At 41.8% G+C, this 19656-nt stretch overlaps 1 protein-coding gene across 2 annotated transcripts in view; it reads right to left on the bottom strand.

The window, feature by feature from the left end:
* Positions 1 to 10937, bottom strand: part of HLF (HLF transcription factor, PAR bZIP family member) — a 44566-nt gene extending 33629 nt beyond the window's left edge. The window contains exons 1-2 of one of the 2 annotated variants that reach the window (XM_054047157.1): positions 10667 to 10937; positions 8570 to 8905 (exon numbers count right to left, since the gene is read on the bottom strand). In XM_054047157.1, the coding sequence (XP_053903132.1) occupies positions 8570 to 8905; positions 10667 to 10772 (442 nt within the window). In that variant the 5' untranslated portion in view covers positions 10773 to 10937. The remainder of the gene's footprint in view (positions 1 to 8569; positions 8906 to 10666) is intronic. The other variant, XM_054047158.1, reaches the window with a different exon arrangement.
* Between the last annotated feature and the right edge of the window lie 8719 nt (positions 10938 to 19656).

A 19656-nucleotide genomic window follows, 5' to 3' on the forward strand; every position in this document is an offset into this window, starting at 1 on the left:
ATATATCCCTGGCAAGGCATCATCAGCCAATGAGAGCTTCTGATTATACAATGCTCCAAAGCAGTCTTTACTGATCATGAGTGTCTTTTCACACTGTCCTTAGAACATACAGAAATGAGCACTGGCTACCACCTCACACAGAAAATCCAGAAAGACAGGAGAACCCTTCTGTTCTCCCACACCCCTTAGAGTTGATCGGGGGCAAACAAAGTTCTAGATTGCTCAACCCCTTTCTCCTGCTGAGCAGCACCTCAGGCCTGGTCTACACTTAAAACTTAGATTGCAATAGCTATGGCACTCAAGGGTATGAAAAATCCATACCCATACGTGCCACAGTCATGCTGAACTCGCCCACAGTGTGGACACAGCTAGGTCGGTGGAAGAATGTTTCTGTTGCCCACTGCTCAGTGAGGTGATGTTCCTACAATGATGGAAAATACCCCTTCTGTCGCTGTAGGCTACACCTACCCTATGAGGTTATGCCGGCATAGCTACAGTGCCATAGCTATGCCACTATACATGGCCTCATCGACATCAATAGGATTACTTGAGGAGTGAACTACTCATCAGTGTGATTAACTGGGCAAAATCTAGCCATAGCTATCTCCCATTTTGCCAGTCTACTGCCAAATAAATAAATAAAAATTAACAATTTAATGTTTACTCAGAGCTACATCTAAACAGACATCCACCTCTTCTTCGCATATAGCTGATGATGTCCCCTCTCCTAACCAGATCAGGAAACAAAATGTGAAGACTTCAAGATACCCTGGCTTCTTAAAAAGTCAAATAACTGAACTAGTCAAACACTGCACCACATTTAGAGATGTGAAAGAAGGCTCTTAGAACTTCACCATAGCTCCTTACTCAGATGATCATGACACATACAGGTTGCTCACCCCTGAACTGTCTCTCTAGCAATAAATCACGCTTGTTGCCCATTGGGCAACCCTTAGTCACCTTGAGTCGCACTTACTCACACAAGTAGTCTCATTCATTTGGTAAAAGCTACTCCATGAGAGGTTTGCAGAATCAGGCCCTGTATATTTCCAAATTAGCACACAAAAAGGAGAACATCCTTCTTGTTTACTTTTTAACCTCTAAATATGTTAAATTGCTTAATCACAAAAAGAATCTATTAACCAATAAATTACAATTTAACAGCAAATATTAAAACTAAATCTACTGAGTGAGGAGGGTACACAATGTGCTGGCTTCCAGCATTAGCTAGGCTTGTGCATTTAGAACTTTCTTTTTTTTTTCTTGTAATGCAAGAGAGTCTTTTTTTATGCCGGCCAAAATATACCCTCTATCTTTTTTCTTTGATCCAAATCACAGTTTGGTGATCTTCTGCATATTACATTTCCCTGGCACATGACGCCCAGGCAGTTAAACCTTTCCATTTGGGTGTGATTTCCCTATCAGCGGGTCATGGCAGGAACAAACAGCCCAACACGAGCTTGCTGCTGTTCTAGCAAAAGTCACGCAGAGCAGGCTGCACAGGCAGTGCCACGTGCCTAAAACACATGGTCATGCAGGCAACAGCCACTCAGAGAGGAGCCTTCACGGGAGAAACAATGTGAAGAAGCAGCACTCAGTATGGGCCTGCTCGATGGCTCTGCTGGTCACTTCCACGTGGCAGTGCAAGGTTCAAGAAATTCACAGGGAGGTGGTGTCCTCAGCCTCTCAGTACGGGGGCTCATGGCATGGAGCATGCACCTAGTAATTGCTTGTAAGCAAGCATGACAGCTTAGGAGGAGGTTGCGTGCATATCTGGCTGCTGGGAATATGCAAGTCCTTGGATTGTGAAAACTGTTCTGGAAGAGGGGGGAATATTAAGATATATGGGAGGGAAAAGGCAAACCAGAATTAAGGGGTGTTAAAATACACCCTTCCTTGGACTAGGCCACCGATTAAGTCACTCTGTATATGGTGTTGAGAGGCTAGATCGGGGTGGACAAACTTTTTGAGCTGAAGGCCACATCTGGGTGGAGAAATTGTATGCAGGGCAGGGGGTTGGGAGGGAGTGTAGGGTGTGGGAGGAGGTGTGGTGTGCAGGAAGTGTCTCAGGGCAAGGGGTTGGGGTAGAGGAGGGGTGTGAGGTGTATGAGGGGGCTCAAGGAAGGGGATTGGGGTGCAGAGTGCAGGAGGGGGCTCAGGGCAGGGGTGCAGGAGGGGTGCGGCAGGGGGCTCAGGGCAGGGGGTTGGGGTGCACAGGGGTGCAGGGTGCAGCAGGGAGTTCAGGGCAGGGGTTTGGGGTGTAGGAGGGGTGCAAGGTGCAGCCAGGGGGCTTAGGGCAGGGAGTTGGGGGGCGAGGTGCAGGAGGGGTTCAGGCTCCGGGGTGGCAGCGGCACACGCCGGGGCCAGAGCAGGCTCCCTGCATGCCTGCCCTGTCCCCTCCCCCGCGCTGCTCCAGGAAGCGCTGCGGCCCCTGGGGGAGGAGGACTGTGCGTGCGCTGCCCTTGCCGTGCCTCCAGGTACCTCCCCTGAAGCTCCCATTGGCCACGGTTCCCCGTTCCCGGCAAATGGGAGCTGCGGGGGGTGGTGCCTGGAGGCAAGGGCAACGCACGGAGCCCTCTGCCTCCCTGCCCGGGGGCCACAGGGACATGGTGCCGGCCGCTTCTGAGAGCGGTGCGGGGCCCACAGCGCCACAGGAGGCAATCCCGTGGGCCGGATCCAAAGCCCTGAGGAAGAACTGGAAACTTCTCAACAGTAACTCATTTCTGTCATTTCGGTTCAGTATCTATTTGCCAAATAAAGGGGAAGAACTATGTCATGCATTGTGCAGGACAGCACTCCATTCCTGCTGTATTCATACACCAAATAAGCAAAAATGTAAAGAAATTCTTCCTACCCCAGCTTCAACTGAGCCCCCTGTGGCCCTACCCACTCTCTATCTTGACAGCTGCACTATCCATTTAAATTACAAAGATGACATATAAAAAGCCAGATGTTAAACAGATGCCTGTGATCACCAACTAGGTATCATCTGATGATCGCAAAGCATTACATTCCATATTCTTCACACAAAAACAGCCAAGTGCAGTTAAACATTCTTTAAAGAGCTCCATAGCCAATTCCAGGTCTGTGTTCCTACTACAGAACAGACAAAGACAAAACAAGGTCTGCAAAGACGGAAAACACATAATATGGAGCATCAACAAAATGTGTTCAAGTTAATTTAAAAAACTAACTTTGTAGAAACATTTTCCTTAAGATGACTATTGATTTAAACCAACTAATCAGAGGTAAGTGCTCCTGATAGCAAAGAGAAAACATTTCCAAGTCCATCTACACATTAGCGAAGGATGTAACATGGCACTGGTGAGTTGAACAGTCACTATGCCTCATTATTAAACAAAATTACAACCAGAATCTAATCTTGCAGCACTCGCTATACTGGATAGCACTTGAGCCAAATAAAAACTGTATCCTTTATATCCAGCCTCCACTTACTCTACTGAGTGGTATTATTATTTTATTCATTCTTCACTCAGAGAACAAATGATAAATTGATGAACCTATCTTTTTGTAAACCACAATGTAAAGATACACAGTCCAATACAAAAAAAAAAAAAAAAAGGAGCATTTTTCCTAAAGGAAAACCAATCTGTTATAATTTTGTAATGTCATATTTACAGTTAAATTCAGATTAGCTTTGCTGAGCTTAACTAAGTTCCTTGGCAAATGTCACTGCACGTTTCTGGATCATTTCCAGTAGTGGTAAAATAAGTTAGTACTTAGGAGCTAATTGTGTCATTCAAACAATGGTTAAATTTCAGTACACATACGTGTGATATGCAATATCATAATTCTAACAATGCATTTTATGTTGCTTGTATATGAATGTTGTAAACAGACACGTCTCTGAGCCCCTGCCGCACCACAGAAACATGTAGATATCCCCCACACACACACAACTCACACATGTATGCATGCACATATTTTAGCATCAATGTATCACATACTATGGGCCAAATTCCATTTGTCTTATTCCTGGGAACAGACCCATTTAAACCAATACCATCTGATGGGAGGTGAGCAAGATTTGGTCCTATATATATTAACTGCCACGCTGCAAGACAGGCAGCACTAATAACATTAAGCAAGATGGCACTCAGAGGATGCATGCTGAACACAAAAGAATACAAACATTTTATTATAATTGCGGTAGAGTTATCACCTTGGCATCGTAGTTTAGCCAACACTAATAAGACCATATGAATCGCATTAGTATTGGTATTGTAATACTTTTTTGAATTCTAATTGGTCCTGTGCCTTGGCATAATAAAATAAATCATGACAACCAAGCAGAAGTCCTTTTGGTAACTAAAAAAGGAAGCCCACAACTATCAAACCAAGACTTCTTTCTCAAGGCACAATTTTAAAAACAGACTATAAAATCCACATGTAATATGTAAATGGCATGCCTCCATTCCAATGCTTTTTTACATTAATAATAATTTAGCAGAGCTGCAGCTCATGTCTTCTATATTTCAGAACAGGACATTTGTTTAAGTCTTTTCATAGCAGTTTTAATTGCTATTTTTTAAATATTAAGAGTTTGATATGTTTAAAATATATTTGTAGTCTGATTTTAAAAGTATATCAAATACTTAAGTCCATGTTGGAATTCTGATGTTTCCTCAAAACAGTGTGTGAAAATAGAGATATTTATAAAATGATGTATGTTAAAATCTATTGACACAGTGAATTTGCATTGTCTTAAGTTACTGCTTAAAGTTTTTCTTGGTTTTACTCTGCATCCAGTTAAAGCACAGAAAAAATATTGTGACTTACAAACATGAACTCAACTCTTCATCTAGAGAAAAATAAACGACATGATAGTTTGGCAATAGAAGGTGACATGACGTTTTAAAAGCTGCAATCACGGCTATTTCCCCCTCACCCCCACACACACCGAGATCTGGATTTCTTTTACAACAGTAAAAAAAAAAAAAGTATAACTGTATTTGTGAAAAAAGATTATGAGCCCCAAGAATGTTGTAAACAGAATGGAAAAAACACTAACAAATCAATGGGCTGCAAAAAACATGCAAACAGCTGACCCATAACTCAGATTACAAATACATTCTGACAGGTGATCATTAAAAGGCTGGCTCACTTTCAGGAGCTTCTGGAAAAAGAATGGCAAGGGATAATCACTTCTTAATTTTGTGTGCATGCATGTGTGTGTGAGAGAGAGAGAGAGAGAGAAAAACCACATGTGTGCACAATGGCTTGTTAAAAATATCACAAGAAAAGTAGGGGTGTTTTTTCCTCTTGCCAGCTCTAAGTGTTATTTAATTTGGGAGAATGGTATCAATTACTGTTCACTGTAAACTCTGAGGCCCGTTAAAACTGAGGGAAAAAACACAGTTTCATAAGAACTAGCCCGTGTTAAGGCGAGTAAATGAAAAATCACAGAATAACTTCCCAGCTTGGGCCCAAAACACTGTTCACAGCTTTATATTTTTTAAAAGAAGAAATGAATTTTGCCAATTCATGTGATTTTTGCACATTACTTTTGCTCCCTAACTATTGTCATTCTATTTATTTATTTTGCTTCTTTATCAAATGGTTCTGACAATGGCATTACATGCTGCGCATGGCAAGTGATCAACCAGAGGGGAGAGGAGTGGTTTCCTGCTCCCAGCAGCAAAGTTTGCTTTCTGAAATGTTGTACAAGTGTAGGGTCACAATCAAAGTTTAGTAAGAATATGCCACTTTATTTGAAAGCATAAGGCTTCTTATTGCTCCATTTCCGCCAAACTGTTGATATGGTGCACCGGGTTCTCATCTCGGACACCAGCATAACTCCATTAGAGATACTAAGGGTCTGATTTAAAGTCCCCTGAACTCAGTGAAAAATTCCCATTGCCATCAAATGGTTTTGAATTAGGCTTATGATCAAAATCCAGCCTTAAGGTGTTTCCTTCTCTGCCTATTGCTTAGGGCAGAATTAGATAAGTTCATGGAGGATAGGTCCATCAATGACTATTAGCCAGGATGGGCAGGGATGCAACCCCACGCTCTGAATATCCCTAGCCTCTTTTTGCCAGAAGCTGGGAGTGGATGACAGGGGATGGATCACTCGATGATTGCCTGTTCTGTTCATTCCCGCTGAAGCACCTGCCATTGGCCAGGGTCGAAAGACAGGGTACTGGGCTAGATGGGCCATGGGTCTGACCCAGTATGGCTGTTCTTCTGTAGATATAAGTCTCATGTAACTCAACTGAAGTCAATAATTACATTCTGGATTTACACTAGTGTAACAGATCAGAATCTGTTGTAAATTTTTGTGTTTTATTTCTTGCCTGATGTTTAACTATTACTTCTCCGTTTTTTATTGTGTGTGCTTTTTGCCTGGTATATTACAGGAATATAGGACATACAATGATACGGCCAACATTACAAACAAAGAACCTTCCTCCCTACTATTACCACTGAAATGACACCTGGGGCCCTGAATTCTCTTCTGTCTTAAAGAATATGGTCCTGTTGACTGTACAAATTCTCTTTTGCGCTTTCTCCCTTTTTCTTCCCCTGTTCATTTTACATAGTGGCATCTGTGTATTACTATTTTTACTTCGGTTTGTATTTTTAGCCTGTTAATAGCTAGGTTACCGGTAGGAAAAAGATGACAGGCAATTTTCCATGGAATTCCCACAGATTCTTGACATGATTTAAGTAAAAATTCCTGCAGAGCTGGTTAGCATTTCTCCAGATTATTATTAGAGCTGTCGATTAATCGCAGTTAACTCACACTATTAACTCAAAAAATGAATTGCGATTAAAAAAAATAAATCGCAATTAATCACAGTTTTAATCGTACTGTTAAACAAAATAGAATACCAATTGAAATGTATTACATATTTTGGATGTTTTTCTACATTTTCATATATATTGTATCCTGTGTTGTAATTGAAATAAAAGTGTATATTATTTTTATTACAAATATTTGCACTGTAAAAACAAAAAAAATATTATTTTTCAATGCACCTCATACAAGTACTGTAGTGCAATCTCTATCGTGAAAGTGTAACTTACAAATGTAGATTTTGTTTGTTACATAACTGCACTCAAAAACAAAACAATGTAAAACTTCAGCACCTACAAGTCCACTCAGTCCTACTTCTTGTTCAGCCAATCGCTAAGAGAAACAAGTTTGTTTACATTTACAGAAGATAATGCTGCCCGCTTCTTATTTACAATGTCACCAGAAAGTGAAACAGGCATTTGCATGGCACTTTTGTAGCTGGCATTGCAAGGTATTTACTTGTCAGATATGTTAAACATGCGCATGCCCCTTAATGCTTCGGCCACGATTACAGAGAACATGCTGATGAGGCTCATTAAAAAAATAATGTGTTAATTACATTTGTGACTGAACTCCTTGGGGGAGAATTGTATATCCCCTGCTCTATTTTACCTGCATTCTGTCACATATTTCATCTTATAGCAGTCTCAGATAATGACCCAGCACATGTTGTTCATTTTAAGAACACTTTCACTGCAGATTTCAGTGCAAAGAAGGTACCAATGTGAGATTTCTAAAGACAGCTACGGCACTCGACCCAAGGTTTAAGAATCTGAAGTGCCTTCCAAAATCTCAGAGGGATGAGGTGTGAAGCATGTTTTCAGACATCTTAAAAGAGCAACGCTCCAATGCAGAAACTTCAAAACCCAAACCACCACCAAAGAAAATCAACCTTCTGCGGGTGGCATCTGACTCAGATAATAAAAATGAACATCTGTCGGTCCTCACTGCTTTGGACTGTTATTGAGAAGAACCCGTCATCAGCATGGATGCATGTACTGATTGGTGGCTGAAGCATAAAGTGACATATGAATCTTTAGCGCGTCTGGCACCTAATATCTTGTGATACTGGATACAACAGTGCCTTAAGAACGCCTTTTCTCACTTTCAGGTGACATTATAAACAAGAAGCGGGCAACATTATCTCCTGCAAATGTAAACAAACTTGTTTGTTTGAGTGATTGGCTGAACAAGAAGTGGGACTCAGTGGACTTGCAGGCTCTAAAATTTTACATTGTTTTATTTTTGAATGCAGTTTGGGGTTTTTTTTTATGTAATTCTACATTTGTAAGTTCAACTTTCATCATAAAGAGACTGCACTACAGTACTTGTATTAGGTGAACTGAAAAAAATACTATTTCTTTTGTTTTTTTACAGTGCAAACACTTGTAAGCAAAAATAAATGTAAAGTGAGCACTGTACTCTTTGTATTCTGTGTTGTAATTGAAATAAAAATATTTGAAAATGTAGAAAACATCCTCAAATATTTAAATAAATGGTATTCTATTATTGTTTAACAGTGCGGTTAATCATGCGATTAATCTTTTTAATCGTGCAATTAATCATGATTATTTTTTTAATCGCTTGACAGTCCTCATTGTTATTATTGGCCCTGCCAATGACTTGCTTCATGTTGGACTTCTCTATGTTGCCAGTGTCAATCACGCAGTCAGAAATAATTATTTACTTTTTTCATTTGTTTGCGTGTCTCATTTGAGAACCTCTAGGGAAGGTCTTATAGACGATTACCTGGTCTGACTGGGCTCTGCATGCAATTTTGAGACACCATGCCCGGATGGATTGATGTAGATGCCCTGCTGCTGAGGTCCATGACAGAGGGTGCTGCTGAGGTAGCTTGCTGGAGATTTGGCTGGTGTGGACTGTGGTCATGTTGGGCTGGGCTGGGAGGAATTCCATTTTCCGAGAGGAATTCTTCCAGGTCCATGTATTCCAACTGGAAAGTGTCTCCATCATATGGCAGCGTCTTGTCCCATAACGTTGGCCCCAAGAAAGCTGACTGGGGGACTGATGCGCTGGTGCTGTCATCATCTAGCTTCTTTTCTTTGTCTTTTTCTTTACCAAATGCTTATAAAAAACACAATAAAGATGTTAAGTGCTGAGTAGTTAAAAATTATTATTTTCAAGAAGATATTTTCCACTTTCTCCTATTGTAAGAACCTAACATCTTATCACATACATAAATCCTTTGATTCTTTTCATCTGGCACAGAATTAAAAGGTCGAACCAAATGACCATGAACTGAATGTAGGCATATTTTCATCGGTTCTGTCTATTTTTAGTTAACAATTCAGCAGCATTCAGTATGGCTTTAAATAAATGCTCACAGATTTCTTGAGAGTGTTTGTACTAATCGACAAAGCAAGTTAGATGGCAGATGTTGCCAGGTATTTTATTGTGTTTTAAAGGAACAGTTTTCATCTAAAACCCCCAAATACCTTAACTTTATTAAATAAAAGGGCCCAATCCTGCAGTCCTTAAACAATAAATCAGCCATTGACCTTAAGTTGTTTTGCTTGCTTTGAGGTGGCAGAATTGGGCCCATAATAAGTAACAACACAGTATATCTGTTGTCTGTAGAACTAAAAATAATGTTAAGCTACTTAATTTTCTGCTGTATATGTTTACAATAATGATTAAAATATTTTGGGATAAATACACTCAGGAGATGTAAAAACAGGTAAATAAATTAAGAAAAATGCCCAGACTAAAATATTAAGAATCCACTAATTGTAAAACAACATAACAAAGTGCCCTTATCACTCTTACTTAGGAAAATGTTTTAAACGCCTATTAAAAATTAACAAGACACAATTATACCATGCATTTTAAGAAGATTTAGCCCCTTGATTTGCTAGAGTCTAAATTATTATAGTTTTTTTCCTAGTTATATTACCATTATGAACAGAATCCACAGATGTTGCAGGAAGTGTGTATGTTTTCTAAGTAACACACATTTTTGTAATAAAAACACACTTGATAAAATCCTATTATGATTGAATTATCTTATTATCCCCCAAAAGTACAAGTTGCAACTTTTCAGCTTTAAAATTCTTATTAGTTACCATTCACCCAAATACATTTTACACATGTTCATTGAAAAAAAAGGGTGCAAAGTCAGACAGTAAAATTGCCACAAAACCAAAAAATAAATAATAATAAAAAAATGCTCAAACTTCAGTCACCCAGAATATATACTCGTTTCTGGAAGGAAATTTTGAAGCTGTGCTGTCTGCTCCTTCCTAATAAGTCCGTCTTCATTCAGTACAGATGAAATGTATTTATTTTCTGAAGACATGCCGTTTAGTGCCCATCGCCTAACTAGAAAGTGATTGCTATGCATTGATTCAAAAGAAAGACAGTTGTCTTTCATTACTTATTGATCATGTTTATCATTCGTATCATACTGTCTTTATCTCAAGACTAAAAGTATTCCAATCTTGCAAAAGCTAAATTTTCCTGGGGTTCACAGCTGAACGGTAGGCAGGTTATATTTGCTTTTCTAACTCTGCAGAACTCTCAAGGGAAATTTATTGAACAGCTGAAAGAGTGGAATTCTGCACTGGAAACGCATCGGTTTGGCACTAGCATCCTGACATGCATGCACTTGGGACTAGGGTGACCAGATGTCCTGATTCTATAGGGACAGTCCCGATTTGGGGGTCTTTTTCTTATATAGGCTCCTATTAACCCCCATCCCCATTTTTCACACTTGCTGTCTGGCCACCCTACTTGGGACTAACGCGTTACACTATTGCGTTGCCTTCCACATTCATTCGCCTCGCACCTCCCCAAAAAATCATATAGAAGCAACTTTCTACGCCTCACCGTCTTCGTGATTTAGCGGCAGCTTGAGAGGGTTTTCCAGCAGGGATTTCAGCACCCCGTAAGTCGGAGGTAGGAAAGTGGGGTTCAAAGGGAGAGGTCGAGCCATTTTCTCTCTCGCTTAAAATAAAATAATAATAATAATAAAAACAAGCTGTAGAAATCCTCAGCGAAGCTGGAGCTGGGCAGAGGTGTCACAGCTCGTTCGCTCAGTCCTGGCCGGAGCTACCCCAGCCTCGGCGGCGCTGGCCCCTTTCCCAACCCACCGGCCCAAGCCCCACAACAAAACAGGCAGCTGATGCCTCCGCCCCGCCCCGCTCAGCTCAGTCGCGCGGCCATGTGCAGACCCTGACGCCCAAGCCCCGCCCCCGGGCAGGCCTGCGGGGGGGAGGAGCTGCGGGCTCAGGCCCCACGGCTACAGTGACCATGAAACTGCGTTTCCGCTCGGCCTCGCAGCGCGTGGTCCACGCGTGTGCGCGCGCCAGCGGGGACTGACTCTGCTAGGAGTCTCGGGGACGCCAGGAGTCAATTCCCCGCTTGCCGGGGCTGCAGACGCGAGAGCGCCATGGGGCAGCAACAATGTTACCTCCTAGAGTGACCAGACAGCAACTGTGACAAATCAGGACGGGGTGGGGAAGGATAATTGGGCTTCTATATAAGAAAAAGCCTCAACGATCAGGACTGTCCCTATAAAATCAGGACATCTGGGCACCCTATTGCCTCCAGACCCCACCATCTATGTATTACTTAGTGACTCTCACCATTGATCCCAGGCCTGCCTTGGGGGGTTTCAAGCGGTGCTCAGTTAGTTTCCGCAGTAACCAGGAGTGACTATCCTGATGCACCAGAGCAGCACCTGGAACAAAAAAAAAACTTTCACACGCGCACAGAAGCTTAAATGCAAATATCAACATTGCAATGGGACTAATCAGACAAGGGTGAGAGGATTATTTAGGTTCCTAGCCGATGAGGTGTTGACACCCTCCTTCCCCAAGCTTCCACTGCACTTAAGGAGAAAAATATATAATATTATCAATGTCAACCCCAAGCATCCAAAAATCATGAGTCAGGCCACCAAAAATACCCAACCAAAAACAACAGTAGGCTTAACATTTATGAGCTTAAAAATACATTTTGGGTTCTCTTCAGTTGTCTAGGTTTTTGTTAGGGTCCATTTTTTTCCAGTTTTTCTGTGCAACACGAAAAGAAAAACAGCAAATATTGCAGGACTCAGGAGACCTGGAAACACTGAAAAGATAAGTGAAAGCATCTGGAGCAGTTGCAGATGAGATCAGCTCATAGCTGGGACAGAACAGAATGCTGCTGGTTTGGAAGCAGGTGATTCCTTTTGTCATTAATTATTCCTACCTGGGAACATTCCTGTACCTGTTGGTTCACACTCCAACCAGGGCTTCAAGGTGCCACAAGTACTCCTGTTCTTTTTGTGGATACATGGCTGCTACTCTGAAACTCCTTGTTGGGGAAGTTGAAGAACCGAGTATATCTAGCTCTTGGCAGTTGCCAGTATAAAGCGCTTTTGAATTCTGCCTGTGCAGCTAACCGAGTCCCTCCCTCTACCCCAAAGTCAGTAACAAACATAAAAGTTCTTGTTTGTAACAAAGTTTAGGTCAATGGACATTTTTACAGTGAACACTCCCCCCCCCCCCCACACCAATATTTTTTGCCCTGGGGCCTCATTTTGATGACACATGAGAATACTAGGTGAGGTGTGGGTGAAGTGACATATTTATCTAGTCTATTTATGAAGCACCCAAATCATTCTGGTATCTAGGTACTAACCATGGTATCTAGCTTCACAGTTTCACACTACAGCTTTTTTTATTTTGTAGCTTTCATGTAATTAGAGATGAAAGAAACCTAACAGATCTTTTAGTTCATCTTGCTGCCAGTAAAGGATTGCTGCATCCAGCACATACCGTGGAAGACTATTCCACAGATTTCACCATTAGGAAGGATTCTTGATCTCCTGTCTATATTTTCCTGGTGGGGCTTTTCCATCTTTAATTTCTGTGACCCTACTCTCAGTTACATACCCCTTTTTTTTTTTTTTTTTTTTGGTCCACATAGGTTTTCATCCCTCATCACTGGATCAGAGCACTTACTATGTTTGCCCCTTTTAAACAGTTCCACTCCACCCTTGGTGTTTATACTCTTCAAATACCTGTAATCACTTATATCTTTTACTTCTCATCCTGGTTGGTTATCACATAGACAAGTTGTACTTTCCCTCATTTAGCTCTATTAAACTTTCCTCAGACTCAGTCCCTTAATTATTTCACATTTGTTATATACCTAAAAAAAGAAAAAATATATTTTCCCTGATCTATTCATTTCTTTACAAAGATTTACACATCGCATTTTCATAACCTCTTTGCTTTTGAATGGCCATTATTTAAAAAACCTATTAAATGGGTGTCTATCTATTATTCTAGGCACTTTGATGGGTATTTATACAAACAGTCCAGCTAAAATTAGCAGTAACCCACAAGCGCTCAATAAATCTCAACCTTGACCCAAGAGTATGAGAGCATTGGCCTAGACAAAACCTAGGGATTTAAAGTGATCATCTGGTGTTTCAGAGAAAGAGAAAGTGTAGCATTAACATAATTAAGGAAAACAATTAAAAAGAGGAAATGACAGAACGGTGACATAGCACAAAGCCACGGTTTGAGATTAGAGATGTTTTAAGGAGTAACATGATAATAGCAGCACAGCATATTACAGGCCACCCAACAAGATAGAACGACTGGATTATTAAATGATTGCACACATGGCACTAGTGCGTAAAATGGCCAAATTGCTAGTTACTGGAGACTTTAATTACACATGTACAGAGTAAACGGCATTAAGAGAAGGCAAATGATTGGCAGTGTTGCATGCATATCTGGTACAGGAATGATTTTCTATTCAATATGTGCATAAATAAGAAAGGGAACCTTTATGAGGTTTGGTATTAAGTAACAATGAGGATAAACAGAAATATAAGATGCAAAGGTAATGGAGAATCTGGGAACCACCAATAACAAACAATATTCATTTGGAATTTGGATATAAAAGCTCAAGAAGGAAGAGAAAAACTATTGAACTTTGTTATGGTTATTATCCACCTATAATATACTCAGTAAAATCTGATGAAATAGGATATTGAATTAAATATAGTAAGACCCAAGCTTGTCTCTTTGATTATTTGACACCATGAAGCATGAAAAACGCCTAGGAACAAATTGTGTCTAGACCTGCATAAGTGTAGGACAAAGAGTAGCAACAAATCGGTCCAGGAGCCATGTATAATCCCAGTCTTTGAATTCCCAGCATGCAGGGACTGGAAATTAACTCAAAGGGACAGGGGAAGGGAAAAGTCATTCCCTCCCATCTATGGACTCGCCAGCAGAGCTGGGCCAGCATCCAGGAAAAACATGTTGCACAAGTATGTAGCACTTCGTCCAGTACTTCCAGATAAATAATCTTCTCCCCTCTCTTAGGATATGTCTACACTCCAAGCGAGGGGTGCAATTCCGAGCTCGCATAGATATACTTGTGCTAGCTCTCCTCTGAGCTAGCATGCTATAAATAGTAGTGAAGCCACGGTACCACGGGCAGCAGTGGCACGGGCTAGTCGCTCCAAATATATACCCCTGCGGTTCAGGTGGGTTTGTACTCGGGGTGGCTAACCCAGGCTGCCACTGCCCGTGCTACTGCGGCTATGCTACTCTTTTTAGTATGCTAGCTCAGATGAGAGCTAGTGAGAATATGGCCACACGAGCCAGGCATCACAGCCCTAGCTCAGAGTGTAGATGTATCTTAACAAAGGTAATAACTTAAAGCAACAGTTCTGCCACAAAGGTTATTTATATCGCACAGACAGCCTCCTTACACTGGCAAATCACTGAGATGCTTTTCAGAATTATCCAGTAAGGGTCATAGGTACACAGAAGTTGCCACATGCTTACCGGCTATAGTTCATCTCTAGTCAGACTATATCCTAGTTCCAACAGTGGTTGTTGCCAGTTGCGGCATAGGAAGCTTTAAAACGAATTATAGCTGGATTTCTGCATTCTACATACAGTCAAAAGGCAGCTTGTTTTGAATATTTATTCCTACCAGATTCACCAAGAGAAAAAAACTTATTTGTATATAATGACAAACGACCACAGCAGATCACTATTTTTCCATATAGAAAACTTTTTATTTGCTTCCCAGGTAAAAATTAACTCAGTTAGTGAATGTTTAAGTTCCTCTTCCAGGTGTTTTCATCACAAAATCTTGGGTCAGCATAGAAGTGTTCAAGGATGCTATTTTTCAAACGGAGTCCAGCCAAGTTAGTATAAATCCATATTTTTTGAGGCCCTGCTTTCTGATAACTCTTTCCCTTCTCTCATCTAGGTGATTTGAAAAATTAAACACATGAAGCTTTCCACTTCTTCCGAAGAGCCCATCTATACTACACGTCTGACCATACCAGTTCACACCTAAGACACGGCCAGGTTTTAACCTAAGGTTTTCTTTTGCATTTAGGTGGGACAACAGCTATAGACCTATCTTGAGGACTAATGACCTAAGTTATAACACAGTCCTGCAACTCCCAACCACTATACCAACATATCAGAACACAGATTATTTTACTTGTGCTAGACAAGGCCCCGTACAAGTGTTAATGTAAATGGGCTCTAATAAATCTGTAGCCGTTTTAAAATCTTGCAAACCACATTATCCTCTTTCCGTGGACTAAAGGCTGCAGTATGAACAGGATTTTAAATGTAGACATTTCCAGTTCCACAGTTTTTGGTCCAAAGTTTGATTCTGTTCACCTTTCTCCCCATATTCCTCATAGTGGAAATGCCCTCTGTTATTTCCTCTTCTTGCTGTATCTGTCTGCTGCCTCTGTCACCATTAATTCATGGTAAGAACAGGAGCAATCAGAAACAGGCGATAGTCTCGTCAGCTTCTACCATGTGGGATATAGCTGTGGTGCAAAGAACAGCATATGTGAAGATATTACTGAAGTATTGAGTATTATGCATGACCATATTAGGGTTGGTAATGGGCCTTACTTTTATTATCATCAGAGACAAATCCTAAAGGGATGTAGCCTCTTTGCAGGTCAAATGGCACCCCAATCAATCTCTAGCTAGGTCCTTAGTCTGAACAGTAAGACCATCTTAGGTCTGTCATTGCCAATCTTATTGTGCCACCAACGTTTTTCATGACTATGACATTTTGATAGGCCTCTTACAAAAGCTATGGGAAGAAGAAAAAAAAAACCAAATGAGTGGGAAAAGGGTCATATAGTGAATCTGCCAAAGAAAGGAGACCTCAGTCAGTGCAAAAACTGGAGGGGCATTCAAATGACGTCAGTCCCAAGTAAAGTTTGCATTATTCTTGACAGAATAAAGAAAGCAGTAGATTCAAGGTTAGATGAGAATAGACGAAGCTTTAGACAGGATAAATCCTGTATAGATCACATAGTAACCCTATGAATCAACCCAGAACTGTTGATTGAATGGCAGTCACCACTTTACACAAATAGTATAGATTTCAAAAAAGCTTTTTATATAATGGAACTTGCTACACCGGTTTGGAATTCCCCATAAATTTGTGAACATCATTCAGAGCTTCTGTGAAAAAATGACATTCCAAATAATACATAAAAGTGAACTGATTAAACCATTCAAGGTTACTACTGGCATCAGATAAGGATGTCTTATGTCACCCATGATCTTTTTACTGGTAGTAAATTGGGCAGTGAGAAAGATCACAGAACAATCCAGGGGCATTCAGTAGAGTGTCATGCAGAAGTTGGAAGACCTTGACTTTGCAGATGACATCAGCTTGCTATCCAATCCCAAACCTATAGAGACATGCAGACCAGACCAAATGATCTTCAGGCCTAAGCACAATGAATAGGATTGAAAGTCAACACCAAGAAAAGTAAAACCATGGGAATCAACATACAACAGGAAATACTAATGACACTTTCTTGGACTGACACAGAAGAGGTCTGATATTTCACATATCTTGGCAGCACTGTAAGTAAAACGGTGGAACAGATGAAGGCACAAAAGCCAGACATGCCTTCCCAACTGTAAAGCTGCTCTGGAAAAACAGAAAATTTGCCCTCCAAAACTAAACTTTGAATATATAACACCATTGTAAAGTCTGTCTTACTATATGGGGCTGAAGCTTGGAGACTTATTAAGACCTTACTATCTAAACAACCAGTTTTCATAAACAGCTCCCATAGACAAATCCTAAATATTAGATGGCCAGAAGAAAATCACAAACAAAGGACTATGGAGGAGGATAAAACTGAAACCGATAGGACAGAAAATTATGGAATGAAAATGAAGGAGATGGCTAGAACATAGAGGGAGGAAAAACTTGAATAACATAACAAGACAGGCACTGGACTGGAATCTCCTGGGCAAGAGGTGATAAGGTAGACCAAGGTTAACAAGGAAATGCAAAATAGCAGTGGAACTGAAAGCTACCAAAATGACATGGGAAGAAGCAGCGAGAGCCTGTCAACGATGGAAGGCAGTGGTGAAAGGCCGTATGTTCTGCCTGGAATGAAGAGGCATAAGTAAGTAAATCAACCATTGTTCTATAGATCCAAAGGTTTGTAGTAAACATGATGTCAGGTCATCTCCACAGAGGCCAATAAAGGGCCTGGACCATGGCAGCAGCTGCAGCTATACAAGTATCTACATCCTTTGATCATTCTCAACACTGGCTATAACACTTATCAAGTATCTGACAGTGACCATCTGGACAGATGAATGCTGAGCTGGTTGTAATCTAGAGTTGGCAGTTGCTTGATGGTAATAGCCAGGGATTTAGTTTATCGGGATTAATAACCAGACTAATGCAGGCTGTTTCTTGCCTGAACAAATTGGCCCTCAGCTGCAGTGATTTACCAGACTGAGCCAACAAGACAATATCATTGGCGTATTCAAGGTCTTGAAGCAATATGGTGCTCAGCTCAATAGTGACAGATGCCTCCAAGTTTATCCATCAACCAAGCAATGCCAATATTGAATGATGGTGACAAGATGCAATCTTCCCAAATTCCCACGGAAATAGAAAACCATGCCTTGTGTCTACCATTAACTCAAAACACGATTTTCCATTCCATTAGAGAGCTGTTCTATCAATAACACAAGCTTCCCAGGGACGCCAGGTTGCCTTATCAGATCCTACAAGCTTGCTTGATGCACTGAATCAAAGAACTCTATAAAAAGTGTTGTGAATGGCTTATTGAATACAGCCTTTCTCAAAAAGCGTCTCAAGGTGAAGATCTGGTTGATACTGGACTGATTAGGTCTAAGGCTGCACTGACTAGCCTGGCTTTTCACTGATTCAAGATACGAACATGGAAGAGAAGATTTCAGAGTAGCAGCCGTGTTAGTCTGTATCCGCAAAAAGAACAGGAGTACTTGTGGCACCTTAGAGACTAGCAAATTTATTAGAGCATAAGCTTTCATGGGCTACAGCCCACTTCATCGGATGCATAGAATGGAACATATCTTCATGCTCCATTCCATGCATCCGATGAAGTGGGCTGTAACCCACGAAAGCTTATGCTCAAATAAATTTGTTAGTCTCTAAGGTGCCACAAGTACTCCTGTTCTTTTTATGGAAGAGAAGAGTATCCCTGGGCAGGGACTGAAAGGAGCATAATACCTCTGTGGTTGCTATATTTGGCCTTACTGGCCTTTTTGAACACAAGTAGAATAACACCCTTCCTCCGATCCTAACATATTACACGAATGCACCGGATAGTCTAGAAGAGCCCATGCAGCTGTCATATAACAATACTTTCCCCTGACTTCAGCAACTTGGCGGTCCTTTCCCAGACTTCAACTCACAGACCACAATCCGGGTCTCTTATTGGTTGAAGGAAAGTGACTCTGCCAGAATTTCTTGCCCCACTTCAAGCGGCAGAGGGATACTTGGCAGCAGACAATCAAGGAGTGTCTTGAAATGAGTGTCCCATTGATACAACTGCTCTTGCAGCTGATGTCCTGAGTCTTTGCTGGACAAACTGGTGCCATCTTCCACCACAAAGCTGAAGAGAGGCTGCGGAGATCGTCCTGGTCAACAGCCTGGTGTGAACAGGTTGCCTGAGTTGACCACCAGGATTCCTTATCTTCTGCAATAACTAGACGACATTCCAGAGTCAAACCTATTTGGCCTTTGCTTTCGGTCTCAATAGACGTGTCTTTCAACAGCTCAGGTTATACAAATACCACATTACTCATTTCCAAATGCAGATACACCTAATTCTACATAGCAGATCTGACACTAATAATTCAGTAACTGCTGGGTCCTGAGTGTCTCTTTAAAAAGTAAGTAGGTTGCAGGAGCCCACCACCCTACTGGCAAAGTGAAAGTGGGCACACTTGAGAAGCAAGCCTTCGTCTCTTGTGAAACAAGTGCAATGTCATTGGTGGCCATAGAATTAGACGGGCTGATGTTTCTTTACCTACCCTGCTAAGCCCCTAGATAATTAGAAGTGAAATCACTATCTGACGCTCCCATGGAGGAAGGGAGACCACTGAGCGTTGAGGGGGTCCCAGGGGCAGGGGACCCCGCTGGCTGGTGGAGGCGGCAGGATTCCTGCAGGAGCAGGAAGTTAGCCTTCCCACCAGGCGGCTCACCGCTGCCCGTCCGAAACACGTTGGACGGGCTTGGGCAGTGGCGAACCTGAGAGTCGCGCTTTGGTTACTAGCCCCGCCCGCGCCCCCGTCACATTGGAGCCCCGCCTGCGTCCAGGCGTCGGCGCTCGGCAGGGATCACGTGGGATCGCGGGGTGACCTACTTTGGGCCAATGGCGTGGGGCCCGGTCGGGGCTTCGCTCATCTGCGTCGGGGGCCCCGCAGGGGGGAACTCCAGCGCGGCGGCGGGGGGGTTCCGGAGTGCAGAGGAGGGGACAGTAGGGGGGGTTCCAGGGGACGGTGTTTGGGGAACAGGGG

Source organism: Malaclemys terrapin, chromosome 13 (genome assembly GCF_027887155.1).
Source record: "Malaclemys terrapin pileata isolate rMalTer1 chromosome 13, rMalTer1.hap1, whole genome shotgun sequence".
Lineage (NCBI taxonomy): Eukaryota > Metazoa > Chordata > Testudines > Emydidae > Malaclemys > Malaclemys terrapin.